Source organism: Dryas octopetala, chromosome 2, assembly GCF_963921425.1.
Source record: "Dryas octopetala chromosome 2, drDryOcto1.1, whole genome shotgun sequence".
Classification (NCBI taxonomy): domain Eukaryota; kingdom Viridiplantae; phylum Streptophyta; class Magnoliopsida; order Rosales; family Rosaceae; genus Dryas; species Dryas octopetala.
In genome coordinates this window covers 309,193-323,884 of record NC_141367.1, presented here as the reverse complement: position 1 = coordinate 323,884, position 14,692 = coordinate 309,193, and the positions used below count along the sequence as shown (strand labels likewise).

The 14,692-nt window shown below is 36.0% G+C and overlaps 1 protein-coding gene across 2 annotated transcripts; it reads right to left on the bottom strand.

The window, feature by feature from the left end:
* Positions 1-4,732: 4,732 nt before the first annotated feature.
* LOC147292297 (serine/threonine-protein kinase STY13-like) lies at positions 4,733-13,555 on the bottom strand. Of its 2 annotated transcripts, none has more exons than XM_086232442.1 (3): positions 13,401-13,555; positions 11,781-12,819; positions 4,733-5,306 (listed from the first exon to the last, which is right to left on the bottom strand). In XM_086232442.1, exons 2-3 carry the CDS (start codon positions 12,695-12,697, stop codon positions 4,967-4,969), a joined length of 1,257 nt encoding a protein of 418 aa, XP_086088568.1. In that variant the 5' UTR covers positions 12,698-12,819; positions 13,401-13,555; the 3' UTR covers positions 4,733-4,966. The 2 variants fall into 2 exon arrangements, with proteins under 2 accessions (XP_086088568.1, XP_086088569.1); XM_086232443.1 differs by having other exon boundaries at positions 11,781-12,759; positions 13,401-13,524.
* Between the last annotated feature and the right edge of the window lie 1,137 nt (positions 13,556-14,692).

Sequence of the window (14,692 nt, the reverse complement as noted above, 5' to 3'; positions counted from 1 at the left end):
GACCCTTTATATGAGTCCCATCAAGGCCAATCACCCTCCTACATCCATTTAAAAACCCATCTTTGCAACCCTTCAAGCAGATGTAAATCCTTTGAAATACTTTTTGGCCATTAGGTGTCTCTCTTGAAGCAATCTTCACTGTCGAACCAACATTGGTTCGTTGCAACTCAGCTGCATAATCATGTATTCTTGCATACTGCTCTTTGTAAAATCCCTTATTCAAGACACGAGCCTTCTTCTTAGCTCTATACGCTTTGTTCTTTGAGACAGTGAGGCCAAAGTCCTTCTTGACTATATTTTGGAAGCTTAATAAGCCCCAATCAGAGTCATCTCTCAACCTCTCTTGATATTTTTCAGCAATCCAGTTGTAATCTGCATGCTTAAGTTTTCCAGAAGTGGAACAATGGTGCTCCATCTGTAGGGTCTTGATCACCCATGTATCAGAGCCACCCTTCTGAGGGTGGCATCTAACTTCGAAGGGACAGCCCTTTGTGCCAACATAAACTGCATTCAACCTTATCCTATCATTTCTTACAAACTTTAATTTTCGGCCATTTAAGATCCCCCATTCCTTAATGAACAAAATTGCATCAGCTTTGCTTGGGAAGTGTTCTCCTATTTCCATTTTTGGATCTTTCAAGTCTGTCTCTTTATTGAAAACTTTGAACTTTGGAATTTTTTTCTTCACTTTCTTTTCACCTTCACCATCAGTTGATGACTCACTGAGACTCTCAAGCTCATCAGATCTCTCACATTCATCTGATATTTCACCAGCATCGTTAATTTCATTCAGAGGGTCAATTTCTGGGTCAATCTCCTCCTCAAATACATCATCATCACTATCTTCATCTGAGAACTCATAGTCACTATCTACAAACTCATTGTCTTCATCACCATCATCAACATCCACATCATCTTGCTGCTCATTCACTGAACCAGTACCTTGTTCATTATGTTCCTCATGATCTGGCCCATCCCTTTTGCCACTCACTGCACAATTATCTTATTCATTCACAGAAGCCTGTGTTAGAAGGTTGAGTGTATCAACATCATCTATACCTAACTCATACTCTGCACCATGCAAGCTGGGCCACACAGTAGCAGACTGACTAGCATCAATATCATTCCTTGATGTAATTGGCCCTTCGTAATAGACAACAGCAACCCTAGATGCTGGTACCTTTGCAATCATTGTAAGCACTTGACTGTCAGACCCAAGATACAGAAATCCAGCTGGCCCATTAATATTTGGATCCTTGTAGTACACTTTCCATTTATTGGGCTCGATCTTTTTTCTATTCACCTCATAGCCCAACTCTTCACCAACCTTCATAAGGTCCAATAAGGTCTGCTGAAAGGTAGTCTAGCCAGCAAACAAAACCCCCCTTATATCCATCACCAATAACCTTACCACCATAGTGGATTTCTAATGTCTGCCCATCAGGATCACCTGCAAACATAGTCAAAAAAACCAAATTATGAAATTATGAGTTATATTTGATGGTGAAACTATTAAAGTCCTTGTGGTTCCACATAAAGCAAATGTAAACCACATAAATCCTAGGTTGTGGACCAAAGATAGACCTTGGATTGAGGATATATAGGAGTTCCTAAATTCAAATACTTAAACATTTAATGAATAAATTCAACACTCAAATAAGAAAAATATAAAATTCTTACATAGTCAAAATTCTTATATAAGCAGTTCATCACCCATCAACCAAAATTGAAAACATAAAAATAAATATAATAATACAAAAGAAGAGAAGTGTGTTGTTTGAATGGGAACACTGAAGATGAGACTACACATGTTAAAGGTTAGGTATTATAAAACTATGGAAAAAACAAACATTGAGGACCACACCACAGTTAAAAAATGTAGATGTGGCAAACAATTCCATCCTTTTCCCTCAAAAGATTCGCTGTAATCAAATGCCCAAAAGATTCCAGATGAAAAGGACACAAAAGTCATACTGACAAATACCCTAAACCCACCCAAAACATTCACAGTAACCAAATACAATAAACCCACAACCGAATACCATAAACCCACAGTAACCAAATACCATAAACCCACCCAAAAGATTCGCAATAACCAAATGGCCAAAAACAAAATGTAATTGCAGTAACCAAATGAAACCTAAGACAATTCCATACTTACTGTAGATGGGATTGTCTCCCTCCATTCTAAAATCAAGAACCATGCTTGATAAATGCCGAAAATGGGATTAACCCTCTGATTGGATGCCTCAGATGCCCAAATTCCAGCAAAAGGCGCGAAATTGCTTATCTCCTCCAAAAACCCTAACCATGATGAATAACAATGTGCTTAACTCAGCTTTAGGCATTCCTGTTGGGAGGAAAAGACCATTATGGGCCTCACATGTTGGTCACGTGTGGGCATGTGACGGCAGTTAACAAATAATAGACGGAATGGACTAATTAGGCGCAATTTGAAAAAAAAAGTGGATTAAAATGATACAAAAAAAAGATCGTGGACTAAGTTGGGAAAAAAGTGAAAATAACTGGACCAACAGTGCAATTTACTCTTATATACAACATTACAACTATAATAAAACATAAATGTACATATGTTTGATTATATATATATTTTATTACATATTTTTATAAATAAACGACGCAATTGTGTTTTCAACGATCCGAACAGTTCAAATTTTAGTTCCTCACTAAAAGATAATTCGTGCAAAAAATTAGCTCAATCAGAAATATAAAAGTGACATAACAGTGGTCGAATTAATGAACGATCGTGATTTTTCTAATGATGATCGAATGGGTAATTGAATTTCGATTTGGCCGATTTTTTGTAAGGATGATCTTTGACTATGAACATAGAAAATAAACGGGTCAGATTGTTGAAATCACATTGTGGTCTTCATAATTATGGAAACGACAAGATTTCAACAGGAAAGTTATTAGAATTATAATCTTCAAGTGTATTTATATGTAGAAGCTCACATATCAATCGTGTTTTCAACGATCCAAACCGTTCAAACTTTAGTTCCCCACTCAAAGAGAATCCTTGCAAAAAATTAGCTCAATCGGAAATGTAAAAGTGACGTAACGGTGTCAAATTAATAAATGATCGTGGTTTTTCTAATGATAATCAAACATTCGAATATGTAGATGAATTATTAATTTGCCAATTTTTTGTAAGGATGATCTTTAACTATCAACATATAAAACGAACGGTTCAGATGTTGAATTAATGAACGATCGTGGTTTAATAACTTTAATTATAGTTGTATTATAAAAGTTTATTATAATAACTTTAATAACTATAGTTGTAAATTTATAATGTTGTATATAATTTTAAAAGTTTATTATTTATGGTATTACACAGTTTACACTATTACTATTTACTAACATTATATGATTATAGTATTCTATAATAACTTAATAAGCATATTAATAATTTATTAGAGTATACAAACGAAAAACCTATTAAATATGTTCTGATTCATCAGTTAGACAAATAAACTAGTCAACTTAAACAAATAAACTAGTCAGCTCAGTTGGTTGAGAGTTGAAGTTTGTTCTATGAGGTGTCATGTTCGATTCACAACATAGCCAAAATCCTATATTTTTTTATTGAACATATATTGTGTGTAAATGAGCTTTGGGCCGGGTCTAAGCGGGCGGGCTTCGAGCGACTAGTGGGCTTTAAGGGGATGGCCCAAGCCCAGCCCAATGACTATTCGGGGCGGCCCAAATTTCGGTCTAGATCGTGCTTCGGGCCCAATGGGTCCGGTGGGCTTCGGCCTAGCTCTGATACCAAATGTGGAAACTTGTACTCAAAACAAAGCCAAAAAAGCAAACCAAACCCAAAGAAAAACGCACACCAGCAAACTCACACCAGAAACCAAGATGAACAACAAGCAAAGCAAGCACAACAAAATAAATAAATCAAGGTCACACATATCTATTCTGAAATCCAAGAGAGAAAGTGGGGAGGAAAGGTTTTCATCTATTAACAAAAGGCACCAATACAATCTGAACGTTTTTCTTGTGTGTGTCGGCTGCTGACTCACAAAAAATCAAAACACACACACACATATATATATATATATAAACTCAAAACCCATAAGTCATAAAGAGGGCTAAGGTGTACAAAAGGACAAAAGACATTTAGACAATGAGAAAATGACATATCAATGGCTGAGATTTGTTTACTTTCTAACAGTCCATAGCGAGGAATCAGTGGAGTCAATGGGGGCTAGTGTTAGGGGAGGCTGTTGAAGGCGGAAGGAAAGTTCTGGCCGTAACATCGCGGAGAGAGTTTGTGGCATATGTGTTAACGATGAAATGTTGTTGATACGGCTGGAGCTTGAGGTAAACCCAATGCCCCTCTAGGCAAAAGAGAGTTTGGTTTAGTCCCAACAATTGATCGCGGTCATGGAGAGCAACATCAACATGAACATCAGTAGATCAAGGGATGTCATTACTAAGTCCGACGAGGTTGCCATGGACCCCTCAACCAAAATAAGATGAGGCTGCCTCAATCCAACGCTGACGGTCTACCACTTGCAAGTCTGGTATTGTTACAAAGAAGAGAATCCGGTCCAAGTCCAAACAGAAACATTTGAATATAATTGTTACCATTGACGAATTGATGAGGATGAGGAAGGACTGAAGGACGGGCACAAAAGAAGCTGCATTTTTCTTATTAGAATACAACTAAGCAAAAGGAGTCAATGCATAGCAAGACATACAAACACATCAATTCTCTTCTATTACTCATTCAACGACAGATATTCATCAAAATAGAGATTCAAAAACCAAATATTTTTAGTAACACTTCCTTTTCTATCTTAAGAAAGAAATAAAACCTGATAAATACACAAGGCTACAATATAATCTTCTCTCACCTCTTTTTGTCCTTTTCCATTTCCTTTTCTTTTCTCTTTATATAGATAACTGTTTTCTTTTCCAATCTTTTCTTCTGGGGTCAGTCCGCTGTCATTGGTTGCGTCATGCAACACCTGAAACGGGCCTTACGAACAGTTGTCATGATCTCAGTCTCGGCATTCTCAAGCATTCTCACAACTTCGGCGAATGGTGGCCTGACATCAGGATCAGCATCCCAGCATCTTGTCATGATCTCACGAAGAATAGGTAAGCAGTCACTGGGAACGATAGGGCGGACACCCTTATTGACAACTGCAAATGCTGCCTGTACTGCTGTCATGTTCTGGAATGGAAGCATCCCTGTAATAAGTTCCCAAAGAACAATCCCAAAGCTATAAACATCGACTTTCTGGGTGTAAGGCCTATGCTGGATCATCTCCCTGCACACAGACATAAGATAAAGCAATGCACTCAAGTATCCCACAACGAAAAAGTAAGAAGTTTGAGAAATAACCAATAAGCAATCAGCAATGATACCAGTTACAAGCAAGGATTAAAATTTCGGATTGGAAATTTCGCGAAATTTTAAATTTCAACAAAAATTAGACAGAAACGACGGAAATTACTATCAAAATACGAAAATTTTGAATGAAACTTTATCATATGTTTATTTAACATATTATCTACTACATTGATAAAAAACATTGAAAAAACCAAATTATATAGTAGGTTTCATGTGATATAAAATGAATATAATGTGTACTGGAGACAAATACCGCTAAATAAAAATGAGTGTGTCTTTTGGTGTGCCCATTTATAATTTGTCTATACTCTCTAATTTGTATAATTTGCAAAGACATACATAATTGCATAATTTGCCCACTCTAAATTATAATTTGTATAATTTGTCCATACTCTCTATCCATATTCTATAATTCCATACAACAATAAATCACCAATGTGTCAACGCCTCAACGGGAAGTAGCAAGCTTACTCAAAATGTGAATTGTGCGGAAACTTAAGAATCTCATGCACTATTGTCTAAGAATTTACAAGTAGTTATTAATTCTTAGTTTTTTCCTTAATATGGATATTTTGCATAGGGAGAAAGGCTCAAAATAATTGATTCACAGACTCTGCTAGTGATGTCTCCATGTCCAGACTTTTGCTAATTGTTGTGTCCAACATTCAGAGTCAAATGTCAAAAAGCAAGCGTAATGTTCATGCCAAATATTTATCCTTACTTTTGTAATTGTACAGAGTAGTCAAATGTATTCGTATCTTCCATCTTTTCTATTAAATGCAGTATTTCTTATTAGATCTAATTATTTTCAAGTCTTTACTTATTAGTTCTTCACATGCTAATCTTGGTTGGCCTATTTATCTTTTACCTTCTACTTTAACTAGTTTTTCTTTAGTTTTAGGTGCATCTAGTGATCCACGTTGCAAGTGTCCATACCACCTAGCCTACTTTTTCTTATCTTATCACTTATAGGTGCATCCATGCCAACAAGTTATTATTATGAAACTGCATGCATCCAGCTATGATAAACTTACAAACAAGTTAGTGATGCAAACTGGTTCTAATTACTAAGCTATAGAGAAAAAGAAAATAAATGATGCAATAATACCAATAATTAATGTGGTACATTTTCATGGCATACATTGATTCCCTAAAGGCACAAAACAAATGAAGTAGAAAGAGATATATTATGCTAGTTTAACAGATACCAAATCAGAGAGCAATGGCACAACCACAAACAGTAACTTAGATGACAGGATTTTGGTTTTCAATCTAACTGGAAAGTAGGATACTAAAGTCACAACCTGAATAATTGAAAAATGAATTTACACAAGAAGGCCAAACATGACATAGAAATTAAAATTGAAGAAAAAAACATTGAATGAGACAGGTAGAGCACATCAGCCAAAATTACTTCAGTCATCCAACTGGCATATATTTGAGAGTCACTACTTTCCATTGAGCTAAATTTCATGTACTTTTCAATCATTTGCATATATTTATCAATGCTCAGTTTCTATTACAGCATTTTCTTCTTTTCCTAAGAAACTTTGTAACAAAAAGTGTATCTATGCAGTATGCACACATTAGCAAAGAAACAATATCCACATTCTTTTACAAACAACATTCAATTGCTCAATTGTTGCTAAGTAAGTGTATTCTCAACCCAATCCAACATCCATCTCCTACCAAACTTAGCATGCAATACCTTAGTATACCATTTGCACAAGCTTTGGCCTCCTAGACTAACATAATTGGACATTTTTATGCCATTTCTTTGCTAAAGATTGAATCCACATAATGAATCAGAGCACATGGAACCATTTTTTATCTTTCTGCCAAGAAAAAGTATGGTAGACTAGCCAATAAATGTTCAGTTCTGAATTTGATCAGAATGAATTGCTAAAATTTCGGATTTAATATTGTAATTCTTATTAGTTTGACTTATCTTTCACATACGTCATAACTTCTTTACATCTTCATAGATGTGATGTGTCCTCTTGAATAGTGATAATAAGAATAAGGCTAAATTACATTTTTGGACTCTGTAGTTTGGCCCAATTTTAACTTAAATACATATAGTTCAAAATGTTGCAATTGTACCCCTATATTTTGGTTTAGTTTGCAATCAAGGACAAAATCTCAACTATGTCTATTTTTTTATACAAAATTCTGACGAGGCAGTGCATGAGAGGGACTTAAGTATAAATTGGAACAAACTATAGGAACCAAAAGGCCCTTGTTCATGCTCTCACGTGTTTCCTCATCAAAACTTCGTTAAAAAATTAGACAGAGTTGAGTTTGTTATTGGTTGCAAACTAAGCCAAACTACTGGGTACAATTGCAGCTTTTTAAACTTAAATAACTTAGGTGAAAATTGGACCAAAGTACAAGTACGAAAAAATGCAGTAAGAATTATACTAGTCATCAGAAATTATGATGCTAGTGATCTGAAAATGATTATAAGAACAAATCATTTTTGAATCATACACCAATTTGTAGATTGCACCAAATCTTGGAGTGTAGGCCCACAACATATAACAAGTTTAAAAATGTAAAGCAGTCATTCATCTGACATATCATACAGAATAGAACAACAAAGGAAATTTACTGATATGACAGATACAAGAAGAAAACTGGTTTTTATTGTATTCATAGGCCCAAATAAAGTCAATTTTATCAAGTCCATATTTATTAATATTGGAAGTTGAGGTTTAATTATTATCATAATTTAGAGCTTTAATTATGAAGATATAATAATTATGTAATACAGTTTGTTATTGGGGTGTTTTTAGGTCATTATGGGATTGCCTATATGAACAAGCCTTATTGTACCAGGGTTTCAGAATTTGACATAATGATTTTAAAAAATATTAAATTGAGTTTACCCCAAGTTGCCTCTCTTTCTCCTCTATCTCTTTCTTCTCTTTCTTCAACCTCTATTTAATATACACCTCTCTGTTCTTTCTGAATTCCCCTCCCGATTTTGCATCAATTGGAATTAGACCCCAACTTCAAATCCATATCGCCATGATACAGATCAATATGTGCCACTTGTCACTAGCACAAACACACATGCATCATATGTCACTATCTTAACCATAAGTTTCTTCTCCTTTTTCAAGGGTAGGGCGACTGTAGTCCCCCAGAAGCATCATGGAGAACAGTTGTAACACATGCCCTAATGAGCTAACAGAAGTTCCAAATTCTTAACTTTGAATTCACCTAATTCACAACCCAGGCATCCCTGTCACTTGTCGGCACAAGATGTCATCATGCACCACAACTATGCCACCGCATGACCACCATGCTCCAAACGCCTGTTTTTTGACCCAAACCTGGTTCAATATCCTTTCCTTTAACTATGAGTATCTTGGGAAAAAAATAATCCTTTTTTTCAGGGGAGGGGAGGGGACAGTGCCATAAGTCAAATTCTCTTGGTTACTATTCATAACCATTATGTATCTACTACACTGTATCTGTTATCACATTTCTTAAAGTAGATCAAGCCTTGATTTAGTATTATTAATACAAAAGGGTTGTTGAAGCTAGTAATGTGTTAAACGGATGTTGTATTTATGATAGTTTGAATAGTTTCTGTTGGAGAATATTTAGGCTTACAATAATGAGTGTTTCAGGTACTTCACCCACCCTAGTTTACTTTGGTAATAGAAAGCATCTCAAATTGATGTGAAATTTTACAATAATTTAATTGTTAAATATATATCATCATTCGGTAAGAAATTTCAAGATGGTCTAACTGTTGAAATATCTATGAATTAAGTGCTTAGATTGATGAAATCCGTTATAAACAAATTAAACAATATTAAAGAAAAAACCTATTACACGGAAAAGAATTATCTGATGTAATGGATACAAATATTTTTGATAAAAGGAAAATATTTTAAGCCCATGATGAAAAAATTGAAACTTTTTTGTTTCACTGAGAAAAATTTAAAATAACTAAAAAACATAGGCTAGGGTTGCATGGAACAAGGCCATGATTGCTCTGATAACATAGGCTAATAAATTTGGTGTTCAAAACCAAGAAAATATGACATTGACGACAAGGAAGCTGAAGCAACATTTCAAAGTAGAAGAGAACACTATTGAGAAAGTTAAACCATTCTGCAACTATTTATGTTTTATATTTATTATGTGTTATTTCAATTATTATGTTTCAGTTTCTCAAATGACATATTCATTTAGGAAATATACTACTATTCTATCCATTTTTTTCTGTGTGATATTTTAGGAGATGTTTCAGTTTCATTGTAGAGGAAGAGAAGATTTGAGAGTTTCTGGGTTTTACTCCAGAGATGAATTTCTTGTCCACGACGTGTACATTTTGTTCACTTTGATTAGTGAAATTTTGTTTCGCTTAAAAAAATATTCTATCCCATCCTTCTCTCTATTCTCTCTAAATTTACTCCCTGCCTGCCATGACAAACTCCAACATATAATCATTTTGTTTCCATCAGAATGGTCATTAAGAATCATAAAGTTGTCGAAGTCAAGAAATCAAGAAGTAAATTACCAAACCTAGATGACAAATGAAAGGCATTAAAGATCAATAACTGCTACTCAGATTTAACAGGAAATAATATGCCCACAATGGGACACTCCAAGGATCTACCACTCAAAAATTCAAAAAAATAAAAATAAAAAACACACAGTCAACGACTGTCACTTCAAGAAAAATACCAAACCAACACCACAAGGAAAATACCATAAGAAATACCCCTTAAGACAAGGGAGCATCACTGACATAGACACAAACACATACAGTCAATGACTTTCACTTCAAAGAATGAATTTATTTTTTTTGGTGAACAAAGAATGAATTTATTTTACGAACACCAAGAGCCTTAATGTTTTGCGGCTTTTGCCCATTATGGAAAAAGAGAACTACCTAAAATGTTATTGAAACTATTATAAGCAGATATTGGAATACTTCATATATGAATTTTCAGATCATTCTACACAATTTGATTCTGATTCTAGTCGTTTGGGCAAGTAATCTCCAAAATAATTAAATTTGAGAACTTCCCAGACAAGCTAAATCTCAAGAAAATGCAAGCAGAAAATGAATTATTTGTCCACCAACAAGAGGGAAGGCAAGATTGTACACATTCTAAAACCACTACAAATTAAAATGACCACTCCTACACTCACAATGGGGGATTCCAAGGATCAACAACTAATTTATTCAAAGAAAAGGAAGTGTGTTTTTGCTGAATCAAAAACATCAATGAAAATGCTAAAAGAGATCCACCTTAAGAACATGGGAGCATCACTAGCAGAGACACAAACACATACAAGTCAATGTCTATCATTTCAAAAAAACATAGCTCATATCTAAATTTTATGCTAGAAAAAACATTCCCATCTATGTTACAGCAAGTTGCAGTTAAATATTTCACTTAATTTATGCAAATCTTCCGTGCACTGCCCATATGCACCTTTTTGAAATGGTAACCAGCACAAATTTTTGTCCTAGACTACCAGAAAAAAATATTTAAATGCCAAATCAGAAACCAGGTACATATCTACTAGAAAGCAATGAACTAGGAAGCACCGATACAGGCACAGATACGAGGACACAACATGACATGACACATAAACAGGGCTAATTTCTAAAAAATAGGACACAGAAACGGCAAAGACACATTAATTAAAATAATATGTATAGAAAAAAATTTACCTATAGAGTCGTTCACTTATTTTCATCCTAAAACTCAGAGCACCTCAACCTTAAAAATATACATATACGCTGATACCTACAGAGTCATTCATTTATTTTCATCCTAAAACAATACTCATTATACAAGAGGGCAGCTCAGCCAGGAGCATCGAGTTGCAGTGGCAGCCCCAATTCCCAAAATTTGACCCATACTTTTTTTAAAAATTCGATTGGATCCATTTAAAATTTGCAAATAAGCCCCTGCCATATACCAAACGTGTCCTTGCCAGGGTCGAGAGCATGTCCGAAGGTCAAAGTTGACAAAATGTCAACCAACACTCCAAATCACATGTCTGGCACATGTCGGTCGCGTGTCTTTAGTGTCCAACACGTGACATGCGTGCTCCCTAGACAATGAATGATAAACTACAGCAGATACCAATTATCAGAAGCCAGAAGCCAGTAAACACTTGTATCTTCAAATAAGACAGAAATTAGCTGTACAAATTCAAACAAATTTCACAAATTGAAATCAAAGTTGTCTAACTGAACACAACGCTGAGAATTGAAAAGGAATAATTAATAGATCATCCATGCTAAATATTCAAAGGGCCATGAAATGGGCACTTCAAAAATAAAAATAGAGTGGAAAGGACAATGATAGGCCAAAGGATAAGATGTCGCAGATAAAGAGTAAAAAAGTCTTACGGAGCCATCCAGCGGTATGTCCCAGTCTCCGGTGTCATTCCTTCAGTCTGCACCTCAATACGAGCAACCCCAAAATCAGCAATTTTTATTGATTTGTCTGAAGAAATCAACAGGTTGTCAGATTTTAAATCCCTGTGAATCAGCCCAAGCCCATGAACATATGCCATCCCCCTCGCAACATCCAAAGCTTGTTTGACTGCTAATTTCAACGGAACTGATCGGTTCTGCCGCTTCATCAAGAACTGTCTAACTGAACCACCCTTGGCATATTCCGTAACAATACACCATACCATTGGTTTACGGCAGGCACCAATAAAACGAACTATGTTTGGATGCTTCAATGTGGCGAGCATCTTGACTTCCTGTTGAAACTGTTGCTCCATCACCTGAGCCCTTTCTGGGTCATTTTCTGGCCTCTCCAAAATTTTGATAGCAACATCCTCACCATTGTAAGTACCTCTATATAGCTTTCCAAAAGCACCTTGTGCAAAAGCTTCACCCATGTTTAACTTCCTTAAGTCAATTGTCCACTCCTCATAATTCTCAAGCCCCTCGGTCACAGTATTGCTGTCCATTAGAGCTCGAGCAAGCTGATCGTCACTCAGAGCATGTGTGACTCTTCCTCGGCGGTTAACACTCTGTTGAACAGAATAGTTGTCATTTGGACGTCGCCGCAACCCTTGGTGGTTCAAGATGCGAGTGTGGGAATCATTAGTGTTTGAAGCAACGCTGCTGTTATCTATAGACATGGCAACAGAGCCTCCATCATTGCTAGTTTGCATACTATCAATGGACATGTTGGTACCCTCACCCTCATGGAGTTTGTGGTAAAAGCCTTGCGACAAATCATAGTAGTTGTTGTCATGGTTGTTTAGACCACCTATAATCCCAGGGAATTTGGCACCACCCTCCAACATTTCCTTCTCCCGCAGAAAAGCAAAACCTTCTGTCAAAGTTGCTCTACACCTCCCTGTGTTTACTTGTTCAGCATCACAAGTTTCAAATTTCAGACTCAACAACTCTTTTTATTCTCAAAACCCTGAAATCAAAATTGACCGACAAAATCTTTTGCGTATCAATCATACGTCGATAAAAAACCAGCATTGGTTTTTCTTTTGGAAATAAAAATACAAATTACTACAATTACGAAATTATTACCATGTGTGGAAATTGAAATTGTACACTAAGCAGTGTGACAAGACTGAAGACTCTCAATGACTAAGCAGCACTAAGGGCTGAATTCCCAAGTTTAAGTGAAACGCAAATGGTAACTTTTACCTTGATTCAAGCCAAATCATCTCAATAAAGACTTTGGGACAGAATACAAGAAAATAGTTTTATGGAAAATTATTAATTATTGATTGATACAGGATACAAGCAATCATAACAATTTTCCGAAAAAGAACACACCCAAAATCAATTTCAAGAATTTGAACAAAATCCGCAGTTAATTCTCATAAGAAATAAGTTCTAGGAAATCAAAAGTTTAGAAAATGGGAAATTTATTCTGAGCCCCGAAAACACGAGCTGTCAGCTGAATTCCCTGAGCTACGCGGAGAGCAAAGATGGAAATTCAGCTATTTGATAATTCGATCGATTAAGTAATTTGTCAATACGTACCTCAATCTCGACAGTTAGAGTCCGATTGAAGAGAGATCGAATGCAATCGACCACACACGAAACAAAGACCCCTTCCTCCCCAGTCTTCCACTCTTTCTTTCTTCTATCTCTCACTTTCCTTTTTTCTTCTTATTTTAATAATATTTAGCATTTTTGACATTTTATTACACTAAGAAAGTCTTGGGTGTGAACAATCGCACCCAGTCTCTCTCTTAATTTAATTCCATTACAAAAAACTATATTTTTCATTTAAAAACACTGCAAAACGCGCTTTTTTTTTTTAATTTATTAATGACCAAACTACAGTAGATAATTAGAAGATCATACTTCAGCATATGCTACCTTAAGTTCATAACTTGCAAAAGTATCTGTCACCATATTAGCTTGTGGATGCACATGTTGTAGATGATGAACCGTGCAGACTAAGCAAAATAATCGAATATCTTGATAAATCATGAAAGTTTTCCATAGCATAGTAGCTTATGGATTTTAGATTAAGATTTTTGAGCCTCTTCAATATAAAGACCGATGTAATTATTACTTGAAATAATTACATGTACCTCACTTACAACTAGTCTATGTAATAACTAATACCTATTAGAATTAGTTAAGTTTTAGGTCACTTTCTTAATAACAAGGAATCGGGACCTTCTTGTAAAGCGAAGAGCGAGGGTTAAGGTCTTTACGAACGAGGCTAGCCAAGGAAATGTGAGGCACTTCTAGAAGCTCTGAGAGCCTTTCAGCGTACACGTGCTTCTTGGCGATGGGGCTGCCTATACATGAACGCCCTGCACTCTTCTCACAAGACCGAGTCGTTAGTGTTCGCCATTGGAGCTGAGGCGAGTTGATCGTGGCGCGGTGCATGCTCAGCTAGGTTGTTGTAGTAGTAGTAGTCGTAATCGAGATGCAACTGAGTCGTTGCGGTGCAGGAGAATCGGCTCAAAGTGAGTCGCAAAAGCCGGTACAGAGGCAGTGCGAAGGCTACAGCCATGGTGGAAGTTAAACGACGTAGTACGATCATGGCAGAGGGAGGGATGGAGGGTGGGAGGGAGAGTTAAATGACATAGAGTCGATCAACCACGATTAGAGCCGATGATGTATGGCGACAGATCGGAGAGTAACGAAGGCATGCAACGGATTGCGTGGAGAGTCAGAGCAGCAACAATTAATTCATGAGCAGCAACAGTGGTAGAGCAACTAGCAGATGTGGGTGGCGAGTGGTTGGGCGGCTAGCACTGGCTGTGATAATTCCATGGCTACGTTACCTTCTATTTCAAAACACTTTCACCGAT

Coding starts and splice junctions, on each gene's coding strand:
- LOC147292297 (XM_086232442.1), bottom strand. CDS start 12,697: ATGTTGGAGGGTGGTGCCAAATTCCCTGGGATTATAGGTGGTCTAAAC. Junction 5,307..11,780: donor ACATACCGCTGGATGGCTCC/GTAAGACTTTTT, acceptor GTCTGTGTGCAG/GGAGATGATCCAGCATAGGC.